At 58.4% G+C, this 25982-nt stretch overlaps 1 protein-coding gene across 2 annotated transcripts in view; it reads right to left on the bottom strand.

Moving 5' to 3' along the window:
- GRIK3 (glutamate ionotropic receptor kainate type subunit 3) overlaps positions 1-25982 on the bottom strand; it is a 238118-nt gene that overhangs the window by 57019 nt on the left and 155117 nt on the right. For both annotated transcript variants that reach the window (XM_070076997.1, XM_051832149.2), the window contains exons 3-8: positions 24603-24860; positions 17708-17889; positions 15886-15939; positions 6524-6697; positions 5593-5736; positions 555-662 (exon numbers count right to left, since the gene is read on the bottom strand). In XM_070076997.1, coding sequence (XP_069933098.1) covers positions 555-662; positions 5593-5736; positions 6524-6697; positions 15886-15939; positions 17708-17889; positions 24603-24860 — 920 coding nt within the window. The remainder of the gene's footprint in view (positions 1-554; positions 663-5592; positions 5737-6523; positions 6698-15885; positions 15940-17707; positions 17890-24602; positions 24861-25982) is intronic.

Below are 25982 nucleotides of genomic sequence, written 5' to 3'. Positions count from 1 at the left end.
GTGGTAAAGCGAGTAAAGCCGCTGCAGTGTCGGCATCCCACATGGGCGCCGGTTCGAGTCCCGACTGCTGCATTTCTGATCCAGCTCTCTGCTATGGCCTGGGAAAGATGGCCCAAGTCTTTGGGCCCCTGCACCCGCATGGGAGACCTGGAAGAAGCTTCTGGCTCCTGGCTTCGGATCAGCACAGCTACAGCTGTTGCGGCCATCTAGGGAGTGAACCAGCGGGATGGAAGACCTCTCTCTCTCTCTCTCTCTGTCTCTGTCTCTCTGTAACTCTGCCTTTCAAATAAATAAATACCTCTTTAAAAAAAAGAAGTTACCATCTCTTTAAAAAAGTTTTTCCAAGGTAACACTCCCTGACAGGTCTTGTACACAGAGCCATGGTCTGGGTGTCTGCTGTAGCCAGGCCCCTGGGCCCCCGCACCTTTCAGCCTGCCCAGGCCTCAGGGGCTCAGCTTGCCCCACAGAGCTGTGTCGTGTTGAGCGCCGGGAGGCAGCCACACCAGGTCCCGCCCCTTCTCCCGGCCTGACCTCCCTCTCGTGAGTTCACCCACCTTCTCCAGGCCGTCTTCCTTCAGGCTGATGATGTCCAGATCAAAATCTGTGCGCAAGCCACTGGTTTTGTTGAAAACAATCCGTCCAGTTAATCCTTCCCACTGAGCCTGCCGAGGGGAGAGGGCAGAGTGGTAATTCCTCGGGCTCATAAATCATCATTCGGTACAACTGTACAATGCTTCATTTTAATTACTCCTTGCACTGATACTGTTCCCCCAAGACCATGATTAATTAATAATCACCTCCATCATTGCTCGGGCTGCGGTGCGAGCCAGCGATTTCCATAAATTCTATTATGCTCTTTAGCCAGCTTTACATTTGCACCTCCTCGTGTACAACATCGATCTTGGATGCGCTCAAACGAGCCCCCGCCTCGAAGCCACGGGAGTGGGGAGCTCCCGTGAGATTCCTGGAGAGGCAGTTGGGACCTACCTGGAGGCAGAAACGCCATAGGGCCCAGCCACCGTGGATGCAGATCCAGATACTCCGAGTCGCCCCCAGAGAGGCAGGGGAGCTCAAGAGGGACCCCCAACACACACATACAACCCCACGCCAGCCCCAGTTCCACACATGCTATGGTTAAAAACTCTGGGGTCCAAATGCTGGGTTCAATCACCATCAGCCATGTACCGCAGGTATGCTGCTGCAGCGCTCTGCCTCAGTTTCCACAGCTATGCGATGGAATGATTTACAGGACCCACCTGACCCTGCAGAACATGGAGAACTGTGCCTGTACAAAGGAGCCCTGAACACACAGTTGCTGCCGCTCCTTGTCAGTTGTCACCAACACAGAGCGGCAAGCAGAGGTTTGGGACAAGCCCCATCTTGCGGGTCAGGGGTCGGCTGGGGTCCCTGCCGGCCGCTGCCTGTTACTGCACGTGGCCTGTTAGCGCCCAGTCATGCCCGTGGCTCTACATGTATGACCTTGGCTGCATGTGTGTTGCAGCTGGGGAGCGGCCCAGTGGTGCCCACAAAGCCTCCCACTCTTTGCTGCCTGCACCTGCACGGAGGGAGCTCTGCTGCCTCCGTTCCCCGTGGGCTCTTTCCCGGGGCCTGAGCAGGAGCTCTGCAAGGCACACTCACCCTGTTCACGACCTGCAACTCGCAGAGCAGCCCTGGGAGGCGGGCCTGGCGAGCGCCACCATTCCCATTTTACAGGTGAGGAGCTTGGCCTGGGGCAACGTGAATCACCCCAGCTCACAGAGCGCATGAACTAGAACTCGGGGTCCCAGGGCCCCACCCCATTTCCCTCCTCCATAGACTAGGACGGTGGCCCCATACACAGTTAAACACCCAAACTTTTTGTGTGTGAGAGAAGAACAAACCCCACATGTCTGCTCATCCTGCGGCCCAAGGGTGGGCTTGTGGACAACCTGGGAGCTCGCACAGGCAGACTGGGCCAGAGGGACACTGTGTGTCCAGAGAAGAGGTGCGCGGCAGCAGGAGGTCTGAGGACGGACAGCCAGCTGCCTTTGTCCTGGCTTTGCCACACGAGACTCCTAACCACACGGGGGCTGGGCTCCCCTGCAGATTCTGAGCATGGCTCCCCCGTCCCTCTCCTCCTGAAGGCCCCCCAGTGCCCAGGTGGACACTCACAGTTCAACCACAAGTTCATGGGCTCATAAATCCCTGGAGGTTTATCTACTGCTCCAAACTAAAAACCCTGGGGAATCTCCAAGCACTCGGGCAGCTCCAGGGTTAGTGGACGGTGGGAATGCTAACTCAGGTGGAGGGGCAGCTGCTTGGAGGGCTCTGGGAAGCTGTCAGACAGAAGAGGTTAGGGTGTGGGCTTTGCACACATGCTCTAACCCCTCGGCTCCACGGGCAGTGAGGCACCTGTGCAGGTGCAGCACAGGATGTCGGCATCGAGTCATGGTCAAGTGCAGTAGGTTCGTGCTCACTTCCTTCGCTGCTTCCAGCCTTGGGCCTCTGCCGGATGAGGGCTGGCGCGTGGCCGGGCAGGCCCCACAGAAAGCCCATGCAGAGAGCGCTCCCCCTTCCCTGTAGGAGCTCACTGAGTTTGTGCATCACAGTCCTGCCGGGTGCACATCATCACTGCCCCCTTTTACAGATGTGGACACGGAGGCTCAAACAGGAACTGAGACAAGCAGGTTCCGCATACTGGCAGGGCAGGACACCTTCCCTCATCGCAGTAGCAGAGCTGAAGGGCCCCGGGGTCACGGCAACCCAAGGTGGAGTGTGGAGGGCTTATACGGAGCCCTGGCTGCTGGGGACCGAGGGGCCGAGACAGAGATTAAAGAATGCATCCGAGAAGGTGCACACCACTGCTTGTGACTTCAAGGGGCGGCTCAGCTTCCCTCAGCTGGCTCCCTAGTCCCTCGGCCTCCCCGTCCTCCTCTGAGGCTCCCATACCCTCTGGCTGTCTCCTGGCCCCCAGGGGAAATCACAGCAGGTGCCTTCAAACCTGCTCTGGAGGGAAGTCTTCCTCCCTGTCAGTAGAGAGAGATTAAATGCCAGCAGGTGCACCTGTCTGGGGTGGGTGGGCAGGGCCAGGGCAGGGAGCCGCTGGCAGCTCCTCCCCGTGACATTTCCCTGCCCAGCCGCCCCTCCAGCCGCGGCTCAAGACTCGCTAAATGAAAGATGCTTCACACGCACTGAACTCCGGCCTGGTATTTTCCAGCTCCTCTCGGAAATGCCAAGTCTTTAAAATGATTTACTGTCATGCAGTCAGATGGGGAGCCAGGCAACTTGGAAAGGGACTGAGCGAGGAGTGTGTGGGGGGCTCGGGCAGGGCACCGGCTGGGAGACCCTGGGTAAGCCACATGGCCAAGCTGGGCTGCGGGTGCCACAGCCCTAAAAGGCACACAGGAGGAATGTTCTGGAAAGGGCTCTGTGAAGAGGGGTGAGTGCTGAGGGTCACTCACTGGGCCTGGGAGCAGGGCCCCAACCTGGACTGCTCAGCCCTGGGAGGGGGAGGAAGGGGCTCCTCTCAGGGATCCAGGGCTGAGGCTCAAGCATGCCAAGAGGGGAGGGCGGGGTGGGGCAGCAGTCCCCACAGACCCTCGGCTCTGACCAGGAGGCTGTCACGATGCCCCAGGTGCCAGAGAAAGCGGCAGCCGTGCCCTCGCCGTGCGCCTGGTGCTGTCTTTGGTGCTTCCCAGGTCCCACTCCTCACGGCGTCCTCCCAGCAGCCCTATGGGTGTTGCTGCTGTCGCCATTGAGTAGAGCAGGAGATCTGGGCACAGGGACTTGCCCAAGGTCATCAGTTCTCAAGTGGGGGTGCTTCCAAGCCATTTCTGTCTGGCTCCCAAACCTCCCAGCTAAACCAGAGGAGGGCGAGGGCAGGGAAGTGGCTTGGGTCACCGAGCCCCTCGAGTACTGAGCAGGGAGGCGCAGGGAGCTGGAGTCAGGGTCAGGCCCCCAAGTTCCCTGAGAGGCAGATGATGGTCCCCAGGCAGCCCTGACAGCACCGGCCAGTTCTGCCAACTGGACGGGGAGGGGCTGTCCAGAGGGACTGACTGGAGTCCCTTTTTGGAAAGGCCAAGGACTGAACGACCATGAGGACAGGAGGGGGAGTGCCAGGCGAGGGACGTCCCCGCGGTTACTGTGCAGAGCTGGGCGGCAGGGGAGGGGCAGAGCCGTGCTCTAAGGGCACCAGGTGACCCCTCGGGCCTCTGCTCTATCTGTAGTCCTCCCATGCAAGGAGCTGTCGTTGACCTCTCTCTGAAGCAGTCACCGTGAACTTGGGACCCCAGGGGCCACTGCCCCGCCCTGAAGTGGCTCTGTCGTTTGCTCCCACAGAGCTGCCTCCTCTGCATGTGGGCTCAGCATCTTACCAGGATGACCTGATGAGCACCTGCCCCCTCCCTAGGCTGTGAATGTGTGTGTGTTGGGGAGTGGTAGGGGACACCGCCTCTGTTTTGGCCCCAGGGGCTGCCCAGGCAGGGGTCAGTGCCTGGCATCCAGCAGCCCACAACAAACAGCTGTTGGACAAATGAAATGAAGCCCACGGCAGCCGCCTTGGTCCCTGGTCCACTTTGCCTGCTGCAGAGATGATGCACCCGAGCTCTCCTTACCACTCTCGGTGGGGCCCTGGACACGGTCCCTCCGGCCCAGGGCAACCCTGGCTCCTGAGTCTTCCTGGGATCTGACTCTCCCTCCACGCTGGGTCGGGGGCTTTGCAGTTTTCCACTGTTTTCCCGACAACATTTGAGGCAAGCACCCCCCTCCCTTACTACTGCAAACCAAGGACCCACCAGGTGACCCCTCACCCCAAGTCACACCAATACTTATGATGGAGCCAGGATGCAAGCTAGGCCTTGGCTTTCCCCATCTATAAAATGGGAACGACACCACCTGCAGTTAGTAAGGACACAGCAGGTGGAGAAGCCTTTGCAATGAGCAGTCGCCGCTGGATATTTCCAGGGTCCTCTCAGCACCAGGGCAGGTGTCACTCACGCTCTCTGGTTTCTCCAAAATCAGCCCACCCATGGGTCCCGAGGGAACCCCAGCTGGGAAGATGGTCAGGGGCCCAGACATGAAGAAACGTCCGTGGGCTGATGGGCACTTGCTAAGCCGCATTGATGCAGGAAGCACTCTCTGTGCACTCGTGGGCGGTAGGCAAGCTTCACACCCCATTCTACAGATGAAGAGACTGAGGCCTAGCGAGGGTCTCCTGCTTGCCCTAGAGCACTCAGCTGGAAAGTGGGGTCCCCCGACTGAGGGGATGTAGAGCCCTGCTGTGTCTTGAGGGCCACGCTGACGGTGACTGCCTCCTAAACACCTACTACGTGCCAAGGACTCACGCCCCACAGTCACCCATCACTGGATCTTAGCCAAGAGGCCGAGAAGCGATCCCACAGTCACCCGTCACACTCATCCCATTGGGCCCATCTTCACAGAGGAGACTGAGGCTTGCAGACTTGAGGGGGCAGGCCAGAGTCTGTAGACTGGAAGTCAGATCCGTCGGACACTCAGACCTAGACTGGAGACCGTTCATTGGCTCCGGAGGCACCAGCAACCCAGGAGCACGGCCCTGGGCTGGGGGAGGGGTGGTCGCGGGGTTCTCATTCTCACCTCCTTGATGAAGTTCATAAAGCGGCCGCCAAAGCGCCAGGCCTTGTGCCGGTGGCACTGCAGGGAGTTCACGGTCATCTGAGGCGCCCGCTGGTAGCACACAGACACGATGTGGACGGCGTCATACAGCAGGGCCGCGTCCGTCTGCAGGGAGGGCCCGGACATCTCTGAGAGCAGACCCCAGCCCCCACCCTGAGGCCACGGCCCACCCCACCAAAGGCATTCTTGGTGTGGCTCCCTCTGCAGCCCACCCTCTTCCGGCCACACCCTTTGCTCACCGCCCTCCCCACACCTGCTTCTTTGCACCTTTGCACCTGCCCATCACAGCTGGCCAGAAGTCCTCTGTGCCCAGGACACCTGGTCTTTGTCCCGCTGTCTCTGTAACCATTTGTTAGCATGCCTGCATTCCCTCCATGGGGTCTGACCTAGCTTTAGTGTCCCCAGTCCCTGATCTGAGGTCTGCCTGAGACACGACAAGTCTTAAGCAAAGTGGTGGAAGGGAAGAGAAAGAGGGCGGAATAAGAGGGAGGGAGGAGCCGGCGCCGCGGCTCACTAGGCTAATCCTCCACCTAGCGGCGCCGGCACACCGGGTTCTAGTCCCGGTCGGGGCGCCGGATTCTGTCCCGGTTGCCCCTCTTCCAGGCCAGCCCTCTGCTGTGGCCAGGGAGTGCAGTGGAGGATGGCCCAAGTGCTTGGGCCCTGCACCCCATGGGAGACCAGGAAAAGCACCTGGCTCCTGGCTCCTGCCATCGGATCAGCGTGGTGCACCGGCCGCAGCGCGCCGGCCGCGGCGGCCATTGGAGGGTGAACCAACGGCAAAAGGAAGACCTTTCTCTCTGTCTCTCTTTCTCACTGTCCACTCTGCCTGTCAAAAAAAAAAAAAAAAAGAGGGAGGGAGGAAGGAGGGGGATCCAGCGGCCACCACGCCTACCATCATCACCCCGTCCAACAGGCCCGACTCCACCCTGGGCGCCGTCTGCAGCCGCTCCATGGACCACTTCTCCACGATGGCCGAGACGTGCGGGTTGTCCACGTTGAGGATGCGGAAGCCGGTCAGGTTCACCCCCGAATAGCGGTAGGGCTCCAGGTCCAGGGCGTACAGGTCCTGGGGAGACAGGAGAGCGTGTGAAGCACCATGGGGCCGCAGCACTCTCTCTGCTCGGGGGGTGAGGTGGGGAGGGAGGTCCCTGGTACCCGAGGCTGCCCCCCCGGGGAGGTGATGGGACCCTCAAAGAAACCCTGGAGTAGAGGTCCACCGAGAACTCAGACCCCATGTGGTACCTGGACGGCCTCAGTCTGCTTCTTCCTCTACAAAGTTGGGACCACACCCCCTGAGGGCACCCAGGGAGAGGGCACCCAAGACACCAGCCTCACCCATCCATGAAGCTTAGCAAGGCTCCCACAGAGCACAGCAAGGACACTTGAAGAAGCTGTTTGAGTGCAAAGAAATTTGAAATCCATGGGTAATTTTTTCATAACATGCATTTTCCGTAAAGTTTTTGGAGAGATCTAGTATTTGTGGACTTCAGCATTGTTGCACTAAAACAAACATTTTTTAAAAGTTTTATTTATTTATTTAAAAAGCAGAATTACAGAGAGGCAGAGACAGAGAGAGAGGTCTTTTATCTGCTGGTTCACTCCCCAAATGGCCCCAATAGCCAGAGCTGGGTCGATCCAAAGCCAGGAACCAGGAGATTTTTCCGGGTCTCCCACACAGGTGCAGGGTCCCAAGCACTTGGGCCATCCTCTGCTGCTTTCCCAAGCCATAGCAGAGAGCTGGATCGGAAGTGAAGCAGCCAGGACTTGAGCCAGCACACATATGGGTTGCCGGCACTGCAGGCAGTGGCTTTACCCACTACGCCACAGTGCCGGCCTCCAGAAATATGCTTTTTTTTTATTAAAGATATTATTTATTTATTTCAGAGGTAGAGTTACAGACAGTGAGAGGGAGAGACAGAGGGAAAGGTCTTCCTTCCATTAAGACTGATTTTATTTATATGAAAGGCACAGTTACAGAGAGAGACAGAGAGAGAGAGAGATCTTCCATCTGCTGGTGCATTCCCAAATGGCCACAATGGCCAGGACTGGGCCAGGCTGAAGTCAGGAGCCTGGCCTCCATCTTGGTTTCCCACATGGGTATCAGGGGTCCAAGTACCTGGGCAATCATCTGTTGTTTTCCCAGGTTCATTAGCAGGGAGCTGGATCTGAAGCAGAGCAGCCGGGACTTGAACCAGCACCCATATGGGATGTCGGCGTTGCAGGCGGTGACTTTACCTGCTGATCCACAGTGCTGGCCCCTACACACTTATCTTCTATTCCATTTTCCATGAACTTTTGAAAGCACCCTCACATTTCCTCTCCCGGGGAGACCCACCTTGGGGAGATACAGGACCCTGGACGGGCCAGCTGCAAGTCACCCGGAGGGAGGTATGGAAAAACCAGGCTTCCCAGTGTAGGATTCAAGGGGCATCAACTCCCTCTTCTCTGCCCTCACCTCCCACGGCGTGGAGCCCCTCGCCCCCTGCCTGGAGGAGCAGCTGAGCAGGGGTTAGCTTGCCTGTCTGTCTGTCTATGGGCTGGGTGGCATCCTGGGGCAATGCGCAGGCCCTGGGGGCTGAGGGGGTTGGGCAGGGTTGGGAGGCATAGAGAGTGGGGGTGGAGGGAGGAGCCAGGTTTCCCTGTGCTTAGAAGAGAGGGCAGCGGTGGTCATAGGATCAACGCAGAGCTCTGTCCTGTTCAAAACGAACGCTGACTTGGACATGAGGCTGCAGGGGCGCAGGATGTTCTTCCCGGACGAGAGACGTCACCACTTGGGCTACTGCTCCTCCAGGACGGTGTGCTTGGGCACGGACCCTTACTGCCAGCCACTGGTTTAAAGCCCAGGCCCTGGGTGAAGGTGCCCATTTGTGTTCAGCAGAAATGGCCATCCCCAAGGTTGGGGCCTTGCTGTCTTGCGGGACATTAACGCATCCTGTCTTAGCCCACGCCCCATCCCCAGCGCCCGTGAACAAACACTTGGCTGCGCAAACGTTCTGCGAGCCAGCGTTCCCAGCCCCCCTCCCCACCTCCCGGGCCCTCGGGGGTTGAATACATCCCTGATACAGGCTTGTGCCCTATTAGCATGAGACTCACGTTTCTGACCTTTGAAATATATACTTTGACAATCTAGGCGGGCCCGATGGGGAAACTGAGTGTCTTTTGTCTGCGCGGTACCATACCCTGCCTTAGCTTGGCTGCCTTCCACCCTGGCCCCCAGCCCATCCCCCTACTCTGTCGTTCCACCCCATTCTGGAAGAGGTGTGGGGCGCACACTTGGACTGCACTTGTCTCTCTGAGGCTGCCACCATTGTGAGTGACAATGTGCCTGCTTCGATTCACTCCATGTTGGCTTGGGAAAAGGGGACACGTGACAAAAGCGAGCCCTTCTCTGTGTGCTGCCGTTCCCTGGTCCCTGAGATGCTTCTGATCGGTGCTGAGCTCTTCTCACTCCACTTGCACTCCCCAAACGCTGCCTTCTGGAAGGCACTGCAAGGGGCCGGTGCAAACTTCAGCCCAGGTCAAAGAGCCTAGTCCCAAATTTGTCATAGAGTCCTGATTGGAAGCCAGGACTTGGGAAGGGGGGAGGGGCTGGCTGAGAGCCGGAGGCAGGGGCTTCAGCAGAGGCAGGGTTCTCGCTGAGATGGGGCAGAGGGGTGTGGAGGGTGGGCCCTGTGCTCAGCCTGCCGTGAGGAAGCAGTTTAACCTCACAGCCCCCTGTGCTACAGGCACTTAGCGGTATTCTCTTTCTATAAATGAGAACAGTGTCCTGCTTAAGGTCACACAGTTGTAAACAGCAGAGCTGAATTTGCACCCATGTGTGGGCATTTCTTCCCCACGCCACGCTCAGCGACTTTACATGGGCAGCCTCGTGGTGGCCCTGGGCGGCAAGATCTACACCATGGAACTGGGCAGGGGTTGTGTGCGCCCCCTTTTGGAGAGCTGGCTGTCAGACAGTTACTGAGACTTGCTGTCCTGCTCAACCCCCGCTTCCCCCTCCCCATGCTCTACAGTCCTGGGATTGCCAAATGCAAGGAGTGCATCGGATTTATCTTTGGAGATTTTAATCTATTTATTTAAGGGGGAGAGAGGGACAGGCAGACAAAGGGAGAGAGATTTCCCATCTACTGATTCATTCCTCAAATGTCCACAGCAGCCTAGGCTGGGCCAGGACAGCAGGTGGGAGCCAGGAACTCAACCCAGACCCGTGGCAGGGCCTCGGCCACTTGAGCCATCACCTGCAGCCTCTCAGGGTATGTATCAGCTACAGAAGGGAGCCAGAGCAGGTGTCAGACCCAGGTGCTCCAGTGCAGGACACGGGCGAACCCCTGGAGCTCGGCGTGTGTGTGTCCATGTGCACCACATCTAGGTGGTCGGATTCAGACTGTGGTGGGGCCTGGTCGGGCTGGGCTTTGAGAAGACGCCAACCCAAGCTCTTTCTCGGGGTTGGGAAACACACCGAGGAGGGTCTGGGCTTGGGCCAGGACAGCAGCTGGAGTGGGAGGGGAGACATCCCCACCACGTTCAAGCAGCACCTGCTCTCCTGCCTCCCTGCCACACGGCAGTGCTAATGGTGCCTCCCAGCCCCCCACCCCCGCAGAAGTTTGGCCCGAGAAAGAAACGGGCCAGCAGACAGCCCCCAGGCACATCTGGCAAGGATGAAGCCTTGGGTGTTTGACAAGTCTTCCTTTCTGCCTGGATGGTGACAGCTACTGGAGCTGCCCCCTGGGACCCGGCAGGGCTGCTGGAGAAAGCAGCGGACGGGCTGGGGTCCTTCTTTGCTGCAGGGAGCTAATGTTTACCGGGTACCTGTAAACCTCTGCATGTGGTTCTCAGTGACTTCTGGGTAGGAACCTTGCACTTCACGAGGGGGCCTTAGAGCAAGGGACTGAGTGGCTGACAGTTTAGGCCTTTTGCTCAAGGTTGCACAGCTGGGCAGTGGTGCAGCCCAGCCCAGCTCCAGGCCCCGCCTCCCCCAGGATGATGCATGCCCCTCCCACTGCAGGCTCTGCCTGCCCAGCCCCCTCCTGCCCCCGGACACTGCATGCTCCCCCCGTGTGGCAATCAGAAGGGCAGTGCTGAAGTACAAACCCAACCCTGTCATTTCCCTGCTTAAAATAGTCCAATGCCTCCTAAAGCCTTCTAAGGATAAAGGGCAGTTCCTTAGCAAGGTTTAGCAAGCTCTCTACCCTTCTTGCCTCCCTTTCCCTCCCCATTGCCTTCTCTCTCTCTCTTTTTTTCTCTTCCAGGAAAGCCACACGCACCCCTGTGTCCAGTCACCTTGTGTGCGTTCTATCCCCTGGATGCAATGCCTGATTCTCAACGCCTCTTAGATAGGCTGTACTCTAAGATTCAGTCAAATATCACCTCCTCCAGGAAGCCTCCCCGACTAATTCTCTACCCATGCACAACAAGGCAAGTCAAAGGTACTTCTGTTCTCATCCTGGGGCCTCTGGCATTTGTTCTACTGGAAATGGCTTCTGGGTCTGGGTCTGTCTCCCCACTGAGTCCCTGAGCCTGTGACTCCTGTCACCTGCAGTGAACAGAAGGCCCATCCAGCAGCAGCTCCAGGCTGGGGCACCGACCTGGTGCTGGAAGAAACCTGGAACACAGCACGGCACCTCCTCCTCCCAGGGGGAGCCTTCCATGGGGCTGGGGGCTGGGAATGACTCAGACAACTGCTTGGGGTGGGTGCATGAGACCCGCAAAGAGACGGCACCAGGAACAAGCAACTCAGCAGGGCCTGGGGACCTGCAGGGATTTTGTATTGCAGGGTCTTGTATGCCAAGTCTGGGTTGGAGCTGAACTGCTGGAGCCCTGGAGAAGCTGAGCTCTGCCTCCAGGGGGCGCTCTCCTCACCCTTCCTGGCATGGGGCTCTGCCTCGTCACCAATTCATTGTTGTCTGCGTCTAAGACTTGAAAGGTGCCATAGTATTAGCTTGCCTGGGGCCTCCATGACCCGGTGTCCCTCCCCAAGGACAGGAGCCCAACCTGACTTAGTGTGAAGGCAGCACCCATGGCTCGTGTGGGGGCTGGGGTGCCAGCAAGACCAGTCCTCCCGGCCTTGGGCTACAGCTCTTGGCCTGCTGAGCCTCCCCCAGCAGCTCAGTCACAGCCTGGGTGGGGGTGGGGGGAGCATGCTGGGGTGGCAGTGCTGGGGGTCACCTTCCTCCCTGCCACTCCTGAGCCTGGGCTCAGCTGCACCGTGTTGCAGGGCTGTGGCCCAGGGCGCCCCATCCCCATGACATGATGGCAGTGACGACGCGGGGTGGGGTGGGGCTGGTGGGGCAGCTGATGAAGAACCCTCTTTGTCCAGCTCCATTTTTTTTTTGTCCAAACTACTCTGGGCCAAGACCCCAAGTGCTGTACACAGTGAACTGTGGGCAACCTTACTGCTTGGCAAAAAGTTGCGTTCTGGTTGCCAAATGTTGACACACTGAATTCAGTATCGACGAGGGACCGTTTAGAAACATTCAGCATAACATAATAGACTAATTCATTAGCACCCCACGGGCCTGAATGGGTGGAAGCCGAAGCTCGGAAAACATCGCCTTAAGGAATGACAGATGAAAATATCTTTCCCATGATATAACTGTTATTGCCAGGAAGTGGCATTAATTGTGATTGCTTATCTATTAATTTATTATAATTCTTTTCTCACCTCCAGGCTTTTACCTACACATGCCATGTACCAGGGGCTCAGCTGGGGTTGATGAATGCGGGGTTATCTGGGAAGGGCTCAGGGCTGGCTGTAACAGATAATGGCAGCTGGGGTAATTAAAATGTCTTCCGCCCGGGAGACACAAGTTTGGAGAACCGGTTAGAGGCCGAGAGCTGATGACGCGGGTTTCCTAAAGGGAAGGGCACACGTGCCAAATGCCACTGCTGTCCCTGGGACAGCCCCGGCTGACCAATGGGTACAAAGAAGCAGAGTCACGAGGTGGAGCCTGGAGCCAGCAGGGCTGCAAGCTGGAAGGTTGGGAAAGAGGATTCGGCTGCGGGTGGGGGCAGCCGGCAGACGTCCTGACGTGTGGGGAGCCCATCCACATTCCACCGCAGGACTGTGTGACCCTGGAAGGGCTCTCCTCTCCTGACCTTGCGCAGGGGTGTGGGGAGGAAGGGCAGCGCACCGGCACAGCCATGGACTCGGGAGCCAAGGCCTCTGCCCTGATCTGTCGGGAGGTTCTACACAAGGGCACGCAACTTCCCAGACGCCCGATATCCCCATCAGTGGGCGGGGTGCGAGGACTCTGCCCTGCCAGCCTCAGCTGGGCGAGCAGGAGCCAGCCGAGGCACAGAGGGCTTTGAGCCTGGAAGGCGTGGGTGCTGCTGGGATCTGTCGGGGCTCGGGTTGCCCCATTAGCGTCAGTGGCCATGCCCGGCCAGCGTGGAATGCGAACCGGTCAGTGGTGGCCCAGGAGCCGTGTGAATTTCCAGCCTGACAGGTGCCAGCAGCAGGAATCGGAGCTGGACAGCACCTGGTGGGGAAGCTGCGTGCTGCTCCCCTTGCTTGCCGAGCGACCTCTCCGAGCCGCAGTTTCCACTTTTCTGTTCACCTGGGATAGTCCTGCCGCCCTGCAGTTGTGCTGTGCTTTGGATGGAGTGGACGGGGTCTTTGGAGCACACAGAAAACTTAAGCACGATCAGTTTGTTTTTTTAACACTTAACACAGCAACAAGTGCCAAGCACTGGTTGCATGCCTTACCGATGTCCATGCCTTGACTACTTATCCCAGCCATTCTATAAACAGTGCTGTGACTGTCACCCTGGTACAGAGGGAGAGGGGGCACAGAGAGGTTAAGAACCAGTCCGAGTCCCAAGTCTAGCTCTGACTGGCTCCAGGGTCTGTGGGCTATGATGATGCACTGGTAATTCCACTCATTAATTCCACTTGACATTGTACTACATTCACTCCCCCATCCATTCATCCACCCGTGAAGGCATGAATGAACATCGGTGGGGTACCAGGCACTGGAGGCAGAGAGGTTAACTGGGGGCACGGTCCTTGGTCCTTACACACAGGAAGGAAGCTGGCTGGCTCATGAGCTTTGGGAGGGATTCTTCTCTGTGCCCCCCTCCTACTCAGTGTCTAGTTCAGGGTCTGGAACCCACAGGACATTTGTATAAAGAGTCTTCAAATAGCTCATGGAGGAGCAAGAATGTGAGTTGGAATCCCAGCCGCTCCGCTTCCAATCCAGCTTCCTGCTAATGTGCTTGGAAAAGCGGCAGATGGTGGCCCCAGTACTTGGGCCCTTGTCGCCCACGTGGGAGACCCTGATGAAGCTCCTGGCTCCTGGATTGAGTCTGGCCCAGCCCTGGCCATTGCAGCCATTTAGGGAATGAACCAGCAGATGGAAGATCTCCCTGCCTTTCAACTAATTAAATAAATATTTTTTAAATTTGTGGAAAATGCATATTGTGAAAACACATGGACTGAAGGAGGTGGCCAAGCGTGGTGAGATTCGAGGAGAGTGTGCCGAGCGACTGAGGCAGGGCCGGCTGAACCCTCTGCACCCAGAAGCCAGCATCGCACCCTAGGAGACCAGGATGGGATGGGGAGGGCTGCCACAGTGGGGACAGAACCTTGGGCCCCCAGCCTGTGTCCTGTTCCACTTCCCCCAGTCTTATCGTTCCTTGGTCTTGCTCCAGCCCTGGACAGAGGAGGAAGAGGAGGGTGCTGCTGGCCTGTCCCAAGCCTCTGATGACTTTCAGGGATACTACAAGGCACCAAGAAGCCAGCATGGGTGGGCAGAGATCCTGCAGGGACCTGGGAAAAGGTGCCAGGCGTCAGCTACCAGGCTCAGGGAGCCCCCTCTCCCAGTGTGGCTCCAGGTCTGGGCCCCTGGGTCAGGAGAGTGTGCAGGGCAGCCCCTGAGCTCTGCATGGGCTGAGGATGCAGCAGGTGGAGCCTGGGGTGACGGCAGGGATGAGCTGATAACCGCTAAGTGATCCACTCATGGTGGGAGCGGGAATCCTTGTTTGCAACTTTTGCCCGAGTCCAGGGTGCTAAGGCCCCTACCCTCGCCGATTTCAAGCTCTCAACACAATGTGGAGTTGAAGGAGGTGCATGGTGGCCCTCACGTGCCACAGCAAGCCTCTGGGCTTTTGCTTACGCTGTTCCCTCTGCATGGAGCACTCGTCCTCTCTCTCTCCCTTGCTGAACTTCTACTGATCCTCAAGGCCCAGTCCAACCATCAAACTTCCCACCTACCACCAGGCCCTGGTCCCCAAGAGTCCCCAGGCGCAGTGTCCCAGGCCTCTCAATCAGCCTGTGATGGCACAAGTCTGCTGAGCCAGAGGCAGGGATGGAGACATGGGGACAAAGGCCACAGTCCTAGCCCCCTGGAGATGCCCGGTTCAGCACAGGTGCTGGGGGAGAAAGGGTTTACTGGGTGCCGGGCAGAGGAATGAACGCAGTCAGGGGCCTGCAGGGCTGCAGCAGCAGGGCCTCGCCGGACTGCAGCAGGATCCTTGGTGCCAGTGGGGGGATGGTCAGCAGTGCTGTCCCTCGCTCCCAACCTGGGGTCCACCCAGGGCCCCAGCGAGGTCTGAGGGCGCCTGGCTCCGAGGCAGGGTGGCTCGGCGTCAATGCCCCTCTGGCACAGGGAGCTCTTTGTTCTGCTGAGCTCAGACCACAACTCATTATCCTAATGGGTTTAAATGGCCCTAAATGGTCTCAGAGTCTGGACAGAACCCATCTGGAGGCTGCAGGTGGGCTGGCCTGGCTGACTGCGAGGGGGTAGACTTCAGCGTGGATGTGGCAGGCATCAAAGTGGCACGTCCTGTTGCTGTGTGAGGCCTGGGACTGGCCTGGGGATACGGGGGCTAGGCACAGAGGATCATGGCAGTGATGGCAGTTGATACTCCCTTGGCACTGCATGCACCAGGCACTGCTCTCTGCATTTTACCCTACTGGCTCATTCGATTCTTCCAAAAGCCCTAGGAAGAAGAGGTCCAGTTTGCAGAGGAAGAAACTGAGGCAGCGAGGTTGAATTACTCTGCCCAGATCCCACAGCCAGGAAGCAGCCTGATTTTCACACTGAGCTCAATCCTCACACGGCATGGCTTCTCCAAAGTGGGCAGGTGGCAAAGTTGCCTCTGCACCCTTCTCGGGAGCCACGGCCGCAGTCTTGGGAAGCGAGGCCAGCCTGGGTCCCCTGAGGCTGCAGCAAGTGTCCCCAGTGGGCTGGCCCCGGCCTCCTCCGGGACACTCCCACCCTGACCCAGCCCTGGGGCCAGGCCGTGGAGGTACCTTACCAGAGTGGTGAAGATGAAGTGGTAGTACTCGGTCATCATGCCCATGGCCATGGCCTGCAGGGAAGCAGAGTGTCAGCAGCCCTCCAGGACACCCCGCAGCCTCTCCCCACCATCACACCGGGGGTGCTGGGGGGGTGCTGTCTGAGACCCACCCCCTCTGAAGTGACACCGACCGGCTGGTAGGCAGCAGTGCATTTCACACTGCAGCGTGCAGCAAATCGAGAGCCACAGACGAACAGGCAGGGCTGGGGGCCACGCTCTCCAAGACTTGAATTCTGCAGAGCCTGGCGGGGTCCTGTACTTTGCAAAGCATCCCTGGGTCTGCACAGAGAAATGCTGACCGATGCATCAACCACAGCTCTTCTCAGGGCCCTGGACTCCACTTGGCTGAGCTCACCGCACTGGCTCCAGACAGCCCCCACCCCCCAACAGGAAGCCCAGCCAGACCCAGGGAGGGGCGGGGGCTCCATCCTGGCGCTGATCTGCCCCTGAAGGACTTAGCCAGCCAGCCCTGCCGCCTGGGTCCGTCTGATCACAGAGCAGGCCATGTGGCCACTGTGGGGAGATTATGACTTTATAGCATCGCGAAGTCTACGTTACGTACACTTTGCATGCTTGATTAGAAACCTGCTGTCTGTAGCCGTAATGACTCCCGTGCCCTTTCTACAGAGCTCCGCAAAATATGTGGCCCGCAGACTGCCCGGGGAAATGTCACCAGGTCAAGCACGCATTGAAACTGCTGCGCACTGTCCTGCAGCCTGGAGACATGCAGCCCCCGTGGCACCTGCCAGGTCCCAGAAGGCCTTGAGCGCTGGCCTGGCCCTCGCTTCACTCAAACCCAGGCTGGGAGGAGCGCAGCAGCCCCCTTTGAATTCCAGAAGATTTCAGGTCGCTCAGACCTAGGGAAACGCTGGCCTCCTGGCTGGAGGACCTTGGGCCCGTGATCTTCCCCTTGAGCCTCGGTTCACTGGCAAACCAGAGTTGCGCTGGTCACCACGGCCATGTTGAATAAGCCAGGAAGAGACGGGGAGCTCTGGGTGCAGCGGGTGCTGCATGCCTAGTGCCGAGCGTGTGTGGGGGCCTGGCTTTGCTTATCTAGCTGCAGCCTGCGTGTGCGGAGCTGCACAAGGCGAGGTTAATAATTCCATGCACAGAGGAGGGGCTCTGGCCCCCTAGATACCCCCCGAGCTGCTTTCAGGAGTGCAGCCCCCTCCAGGAGCCAGAGCCATTCTCCTCCCCCACTGCAGCAGCTGGAGGAACCTGGACGACCCTTCCTATAATAGGAGAGCGACACCCAGTGCCGGGCTGCAGGGCAGGAGTCACTGCATGAGGCCTCAAAGCATTCTTGCGGTTGCTGTCCCGCAGCCAAGCACTCCCTGTGTTTCCTGAAGCTCTGCTCCTGTGTGGCAACTCTGGTGTGCCCCTGCACGAACTGGAGCAGAAGCCAGCGTTTACCCAGCCCTCCGCACCCAGGCCGGGCTGGGGCGCATGCTCACCCCAGCTCCAAGTGTGAAGACCACTGTGTCCGATCTGCTGCTGGTGTCCTTGAGGTTCAGGGGAGGAGAGGCACATCCAAGGTCATACAGCCAGAAAGGGTGGAGCAAGGGAGTCAGACTGAGACCTGGCCACCATCACATCTCTATCAGGGTACTCCAAAAAGCTCGTGGAAACATGGAATTATAAAAGACCTATCTTGGTGCAAAAAAAATTGGAGACCTACAGTCTTTTCCTAATCTGCATTTTCTGTGAATGTTTGGGATGCCGGGATAGGAGAGTGGGGGCGTGGCAGGCAGCCCCAGCTCTCGCTGGCGGCGACACGCACCTGCTTGAGGATCTGCACCGCCATGGTGTGGCTGCAGTCGAAGATGATGCGGAACTCCCGGCCGCGCTTCATCTCCTTGAGCAGGGGCCGCGAGTCGTCGGAGTCGATGGGGAGCTGGCGGATCTTCAGGCGGATGTTGTATCTCGACGGGGCCATGATGAGCTCCTGCAGCCGGATGAGCCCTGAGGAGCCCGGGACACAAGAGACACAGAGGGGGTGTGCACTCAGACTCACGTACATACAGGTCTGACGCACAGGGACACTGATATGTGACCCACAAAGACATGTGGTGAGCACACGGAGGTACACGCATGTGCACACACCGGGACCTGCCTGCGTGTGCACACAGACTTGAGGGCGGCTGTGGACACACACAGACACATGGTTCCATGCACATGCCTGTTGACAGGGCTTCGAAACACACGTGTATATGAAGATAGAGGCCTGTCATGTTCACATGGACACTCACACATATGTAGATAGATTCAGAGGAAGCCCAGGTAGCAATTCCCACTGGCCATAGCCACCTGCTCCTCCCTAACCCAGAAAGGGGGAGAGACTTACAGAGCCTGAGCCAGAGGCCGCCAGTCTTCCTTCCCCAGCCCCAACACTGAGATGTGGGACGTAATTTCCCTAAACATCTCCAGCAAACCTGTTTCCAGGATGTGGGCACAAAAGGCAGCTCCCTTCCCCAAGGCAGGCTCACTTGGTAACCTCCACCCATTCTTCCTGTTCTGCGACCACCTCCTCCGTGAAGCCCTCCCTCTTGCTGTGCTCAGAAAAGACCCTCTCCAAAGGCAAATGGTCCCTCACCCCCAGCTCAGTAGCCTGCTTCCTCAACATTGGCCTCCCCTCCTGCCCCTCGTCCTGCTGTGAGCACCTTGACCCCAGGGGTTGGCTCCCCACAGCTCCGCGCATGGGGCCTGGCACTTGGCTGGAACTTCGCAAGAATTTCCATAATTGGATTGACTGAGAGTGTGTTTTCCTCCCCACACTGAAAAATCCATCCTCCACCTTGGCATTTTGTAAAACCACTTCATCTGGGGACTTCCAGGGAAAACTGAATGTCACTTCCTGGAGACAAATGGCTTGCTTAGGTCTAATTAAGTTCCTTTCTGTCCCTATTTCGAAGTCCATTCTTGCTGACTCTTCTGCTTGCTGCTCCCCATGCCCTGGCAGGAGGGGCTGAGCCAGCACAGAGCCAGGTCCCCACAGGCCCTGCCCTCCCCGGCCTGGCTCCCGGCCGCACTCGGAGCACAGTGTCTGCATCCCAGCTCCCTTCGTCCCACAGCCCCGTTCCGCCCCCAACCCCACCAGCCGCACTTTGGTTTTCCTTTGAGGAGCAAACCCCTCCCTCCACCTCAGTCTGTGACTCAGGCGGATCCACCCCTAGCTCTAGCCTTTAGCCATGGGTATCAGGAACCCCCGCCCACAGTCAGCCTCTAAGCCAGGAGCATGGGTTGGAAGAAGTCTTTGGAGGCCTGGAGGGGTCTGGATCAAGCAGGTGTCCCAGCGTCTCCTAACACCACATTCGGTGGGGATGGTGGGGATGAGGACAAGAACAGCAAGGGACCTTAGCAAGGGAAGGGGAGGCTACCAGCTATGCCCAAGCCTACAGCCAGGCCTGGCTCCCTCCCTGTGCATCCAGAAACTCTTGCTTTGGCCCACTGAGGCTGTCCGTTCACGCCTGTTACCCCGCATGGCCCGGAGAGCACAGCCCCCTGCCACCTGCTTGGTCTTCACACTCCTGCGCAGCATTAGCGGGCGCATGGGCCTTGGGGGCCCGGGACACGAGGCCAGGGACAGGCTGGATGCCAGAGCAGAGGCCACCAGGGCCTTCTTGTCAGCCAAGCACATTGGCCCGTGTAATGCTCGGTGACCCACATTCCCCAGCAGCACGTGTCAGACCTCCTTCCCATCAGCGTATTCCCCGAGGAGGCCCTGCCCGCCACAGGACTCTCTGCTGCCCCGAGACGCGCCGTCCTTCCCGGCCGCTTCCCGAATCCGTCTCTCTCAAAATATCCGCAGTGAATCACGGCTGCCGGAATCGCACTTTTCACTTACAAAGCACTTCTGCATTCATTACCCTATTTAAGCATCTCCCGATCCTAGAAGGCAGGCAGAGCAGAGATTTCTACCCCGGGCATAAGGATAAAGAACCCAAGGCCCACTGCATGCTGGCCATGGGATCACAACGACAGAGGGGACCTTTTGCTTCGAGGCTGGGGACTTTATCTGAGCGCCTTCCTTCCTTCGCCCTGGACACCGGTTTGTCTTTGTGCATAGACTCAGTTAGGTGGGGGAGGCGCGGCAAAGCTGATGGCACAAGCATCCCTCGTCTCAACTGTCTCTCTCCAGGCGGGTAGAGTACAAGGACAAGTCCAGTCCTTTCCTCTCCCCTGCATCCACACCCTTGGCCTTGTAACTTTGCACTGCCCGCCCCTAGGCTGACCCGTGTGGCTTGCTTTGGCCAGCGGGGTGTGAGCAGGCCTGACCCAGGCAGACACCTGGAATGGCATCGCAAACTGAGTTGTTCTCTTGCATTTCTGCCACTGTGGCAAGCCTGAAGGAGGAGGCGAGGCAGGTGGGGGGAGGGGCGGTGGGGCTATGCCTGTCACCCCAGTCAAGGACAGCCTTGACCAACCAATAGTCAGCTGACCACCCTCAGGTGGGTGAGGGATCCAGCTGAGACCAGAACATAATCTGCCTGTCCAAGCTTAGTAAGTCCCCAACCTTCTCGTGAGCTCAACACACGTTTATGGTTTTGAGCCACCGAGTTTTGGGGGTGGTTTGCTACGTGGCAATATTGTTTGCTCAAAGAACGGTGATTCTGTGTGGCTGGCAGTGTGCCTGTCGCCAGAGATAATCCCTGATTGGCAAGAGCCAACCGACAGCAAGCCCGTTCTCATACGATAGTGTCCAGAGCAGGAGGCGTGGGCCCAGTGAGCGGCACCAGGACTGCGTTCTAGAGGATTCTGACACAGGCTTTTCTCCCTGGGAAGAGGCCTGCGTCCCACTAGGAAAATCCCCTTTGGCTACTACCACCTTCCTTCCTGCTGGGGATGTCATCACGTGAGGTGGTGGGGCTTGCGATGGTGAGGCGCAAGCTGAGAGAGTGTGGCGGTCCTGGCCAGCAGCCCGACTCCGTGGAGCTGCTAAAGCAGCCCTGGACAGGCCCCCATGCAGACTTCCTGTCGGCGGGGAGACTAAGCGGTTCCACAAGTCAGTTTGAGTGTGGCTGCCTGTTATAGAACATCCTGACGGGCACAGCTGCCGAAACCTGCTCTGCCCGCACGGGTTTGGTGACGCACGCGGCGTCCTGCCCCTTGAAAGATGCAGATCCTGGGCGCACGCCTCTTGCTCCCCATCACTCATTGCCAGGTTATCTGAGGGATCCTCAGTGGGTGGAAAATGCAAATTATGAAAAAACTGCATAGATTTCAATTTTTTTGGCACTCAAGTCAACTTGTCTGATAATTGCATTTTCCACCCACTTTCTAAAGCACCCTTGTGTTACTGCTTGGTCACATTCAGTCCTGTGTCCCTCGTACCCGTCATCTTTTTTGACCAAATCAGTCTGCCCCCAATGGATTTAGATGTTGTTGAACTGAATCAAATTGAATTGGGTTGAGTGGAATTGAAAAATCATGTTGAAAGTACAATTATTATGTGTCAATTGAAATTTTTTTTAAAAATTTCAAAAAAGAGCATGTTGGATTAAAGTCTAAATATTAACTATTGCAGGACTGGGTGCGTTGGGCACCCGAAAGGATGGTGACATGAAGAAGCTACCCTGTCATCCTCTGGGTAGTCCAACACGTTACTGGGGCGTGGCTGCCCACACAGGGGTCACTGCTAATTCTAGGCCATCAGAGCTAAGGACCAAGGCACTGGACAGGACGTACTAGAGGCATGTGGGAAAGAAGGCTCCTGGCCATGGCACCCACTCTGACCGGTTCCACTGCTACGGTGTCCACTGTGACACCAGCGTCTTCCTCTGGAGGGACTCCCCCTCCCCCACTCCCACCACCCTGGAGGTCCCAGCACTGCAGGGCAGACTGCTCTGCACCCAGGACACTCCAACGACATGGTTTCAACAGCACCCTGCTCACGGCCACGTCTTCTCTTCCATCTTGGCCTCAAGTTCTCCTCCAACCAAGCACCCCCTCAAATTCAGCGTCCTCTGATCCTGCCCACACCAGCTCAGCCACCTGCACATCAGAGCTCTCGCTCCAGGCTCTCCCCCTGCCCTCCCTGGGCCTGGCTCCCCAGAACTCTCCTGTGTCATTCTCCTCCTGCACTCAACCACACCCAGGGGCCCTCGGCTGCTCAGAACATAAAGTCTGAACTCAGTGACCAGCAGCGACATCCCAGCTCCCCCCACCCTGCCCCTCTGCACTTGAATCCTGGCCCCCTCCGCCAGGCCGCTCGGTTGATGAGACTGCCACGCACACTGCCACCTCCTCGTGTTGTCCCTGCACCTGCCATGCCCTCGCTGTCCAGCCGTCTCAGGGCCCAGCTCATCTCTCTCCCGCTCCGTGCAGTCAGCTCAGACCAACCAGGGCCACGGAGCTTCCACTCCCCAAGGCTCTGACCACCCATGCCCTTCCCTGGATTCTTGGCTCTGCGGCCTGGAATGACCAGTGGCCTCTGCGCAGGCACCCTCTTCCCTGCAGTACGATGAACTAGTCCAAGGGAGACAGGAACAACATCTTCATTTCTTCACCCTTCTACTCCTCCTTGTGATATTTAATTAGAGTTTAATTCAACTTGATTTTCCATTCAGCTCAATCCCATCCAATTCGATTCAGTTCCACCAACATTTAAAAACCAGCTCCACTGTACCAGGCCCCGTGCTAAATCTTGGCGGCGCCCAGAGCTCGTGCTGTGGAAGAAGCAATGGCAATCATTTAGAGTGGCACACCCCACACGCCACAGGAGCTGGGGGAAGGGCCGGAGCTGGGCAGGAGCGGTGGAGCCCTTGAGCTGGGGGCACTAAGCCGGAGTGGGGGGGGGGAGTCCCTGCTCAGCTTAGTGTTTGGGGTGCAGCCTGGCCTGTACGATGCTTAGAGACAGCGAGATACATCAACAGCGTCCTGGCTGGCTTCCCGAGGGAGCCTCTCCCTGCTATTCGCACTCCCCGTTAGGAGGTAATTGAGGACTGCTGCTGAATCGCAGGAGGCGGAGAGCTGGAGGGCTCTTCTCAGGCTGGCTGTGGAGCTCTTGACACGCAAGCAGAGCGAGGCCAGATGGGTTAAGTGACTTGCCAAGGTCACTCTCTCTGAAGAGGCTGGGCTAAGAAATATCTTGGGACTTGAGTCTTTGGAAAGAAGGAGGAGGAGAAACAAACAGCTCCACGCGGGCTCTGAGCTCGGGCCTGGGACTCCAGCAGGCCTGCAGGTGCAGGCCGGTTCTGACGCTCGCTGCTGGGAACGGTGCGCAGGGCCAGCCGCCTCGTTCTCACTTCCTGGAGTGCGCGTGGGGGTCACACGCACCAAATGAGGCCACACGGGCACCACTTGGTGTGTGTCGGGGAAGCGGGAGTCTTTCTAAGGCTCGGATCCAGGAGCCTTTCTCTGCTCCCCCCCAGAGGACTCCCTGGGGCTGTGCCTGTCCCGGGCATCCACATCAGGATGACAGGGACAAGGGCAGGATCTGGCAGGGTCAGCACCTCTGAGGCTCTCCCTCCTGCCCCCTGCGTGTCCAGGCCCCACTGGTGACTTGCTGCAGCCCATGATCTCCCTGCATAGAGCTTCCACGGACAGCCACAGGGTGCCCTGCCCATGTTTCCACAGCACGCAGAGCCTGCCAGGACCACACCATGACTGGCTTTTATTCTTCAAGGCTCCCCCAGCTCCTGGCAGTGGGTGAAGCCTAAAGGAAAAGCCCAGAGTATCTGCTGCACTGGCCAGTGGATGTCTGCCCAGTGTGCACTCAGCCCACGCTAAGAGGCCTGGGATGCAGAGGTGGGGGGACCACATTGCAGCAAGAGCTTTCTGGAAGCCAGGGCCCGGCCTGGACTTGGGAGGTTGGGCCGGACTGGGCCAAACAGGTCCTACCCAGAGGAATGCCTGATGTTGGCTGCAGCTGGGCAGGGGGTGTGGGACAGGTACCTCCACTTGCCAGGGCGTCGGCTTGGGCCTGCAGTTCAGAGCCATAGGTCCAGGCTCATTTCCTCTCTCCGCCCCGGAGGGAGAGACAAGCACCCAGCACCCACTTCTGCGGGCCTGCCTCTGGCCACAATAAGTGGTCACGCAGGTAGGGCAACAGCTGCTGTCTGTGTGTGGGCACGGCTGGGTGTGTGCAGACGTTTGTGCATGAGGGTGGGCAGAGGCGGGTGTGCATGTGAAAAGCTAACTTCTGAGCACTCACTGTGTGCCAGGTGCTTGCACACATTATGCCCTTTAATCCCCATGCTTTATGAATGAGGAAACTGAGGCAGAAAGAGGTTATCCAGCCAACAGGAAGTGGAGCTGGGATGTAAAGCCCAGGTGGTTTGCCCACTGTGTATACACACTCAACATGAGGCCAGCCGTAAATGAGCGCCATGTGTGAGTGTGCAAGTGTGAGTGTGCAAGTGTGAGAGCAGGCATGCTTGCAGCAGACGGGAACATCTGAGTGCAATGTGGGTGTGGTTGCACATGTGGGTGCCAGGGGAGGTACTGCATGCACGCTGGAGCATGCGCACTGCAGGGGTGGGGGAGGGGGAGGGCAGGTGTGAGGCTGCCTGGGGTTGAGTGAGGCATGAGTGTGGCTGGTGTGCCTGAGAGCAGGGGTGAGCATCAGTGTGACGCGGACTTCTCCCCAGTGGCGAACATCATCCTGATCCCCAGGCTCGGCCTCCCTCCCCACCCGGGCCACCCGCCTCCAGCCCAGCGTGGGCCCCGCCACCCACCTGTGCTGTCGTCATAGACCACGGTGGCCGACCGCCACTTGAGGTACTGCACCAGGTCGAGGATGGCGTGGCTGAGAGAGGCGTAGTCGGGGTAGAGGTTCACATAGAAGGTGTCCTTATTGTCCAGCGGGTGGTGCTTCCAGCGCAGCTGAATGTGGGGTACCTCCAGGGCATTGCAGATGGACTGCACGGCATTGGTGCAGGAGCCCTGGGAAGGCCCGAAGATGGCCACCACGCCCAGCGCCAGCTGGTCACAGGCTGCAACGGGGGGAGGGTGGCACAGGTCAGTGCTGGGGGGCTGCAGCGGGGGAGAGGCAGCGAAGGTGAGGATCACATAGACACTCGGGGAAAGAGCGAGGGGCACCCTCAGAGGGCACCTGTCGGACCACCTCTCGGATTCTCAAGCTCCTGTCTGAAAAGGGAGTTCCAACAGCCTTGACCTCGTGGGGTCAGAGGCAGGCTGAGCAAGACAGCAGGGCGAGACTGGAGCGCTTAGAAAGGCCCACAGCCGTGATGAGAAGCATCCAGGCCCTGTGCCACCTCCTGTCCTGGAGGGAACTTGAGAAACAAACAGGAGACATCTACTGGCTGATGCTTCTCCGCCTTCGGTCTCCAGCCCTGACCTGTTCCCCAAAGCTGACTTGCGCGTCTCACCTCTCCCTCTGCACGGCCACAGGGACATCGAAGCTGCATCTCAGACCTGAGACGTCCAGACATAGCTTCCCCAGCTCCTCCCTGACTCCCCTGTCTCAGCAGGCAGCAGCTGTCTGGGCCCAGGCCCTGACGCCAAGACCCTGGTTTTGTCCGGACTCGGCTCAGTCTCTCACAGCCCACAGCCCCGCCCCCAGCAGCCCCTGCTGCTCCAGCTTCCATACAGCTTGCAACCAGACCGCTGCTTGCAGCCACGCCCCTCGCCCACCGCCCTGGTCCACGCAGCCACCATCCTCCTCCCTTTGGATACATCAGAAGTCTCCTCCGCAGGGCTCGAGGCCCGGGTACAAAGGAAGGACCAGATGGGGCTAAAGAGTTAAGCCTTGGAAGTCAAGGTCAAGCTAACAAACAGGGAAACAAAACACATTCTGCTCGCTGCCTGGGACAGCCCTGCCATCCACACTGCACTCAGCAGTGGAGAACAAGCCCTCCTCAGTGTAAGGTGGGTTGTGGCACTCATTTGCCCCAGGACTCCCGTCTCAGTGAGGAGGACAAGGCCCTTAGGGGAGCAGAGCAGGACCCACTGGTGGCATCTTCTCCCCGCCCCTGTCACCCCCACCACCGTGGCTCCTCTGGCTGTGACACGGGGGTCATCACTGCCCCACCTCCGTCCCGCCACACTGGCTAAGCACCTTCTCCCCGCTCCCCCGCCATTCCTTCATTTCCTCA

Source organism: Oryctolagus cuniculus, chromosome 7 (genome assembly GCF_964237555.1).
Source record: "Oryctolagus cuniculus chromosome 7, mOryCun1.1, whole genome shotgun sequence".
NCBI classification, from domain to species: domain Eukaryota; kingdom Metazoa; phylum Chordata; class Mammalia; order Lagomorpha; family Leporidae; genus Oryctolagus; species Oryctolagus cuniculus.
The sequence above is the reverse complement of the archived record's forward strand: the minus strand, read 5'-3'. Positions and strand labels throughout refer to the sequence as shown.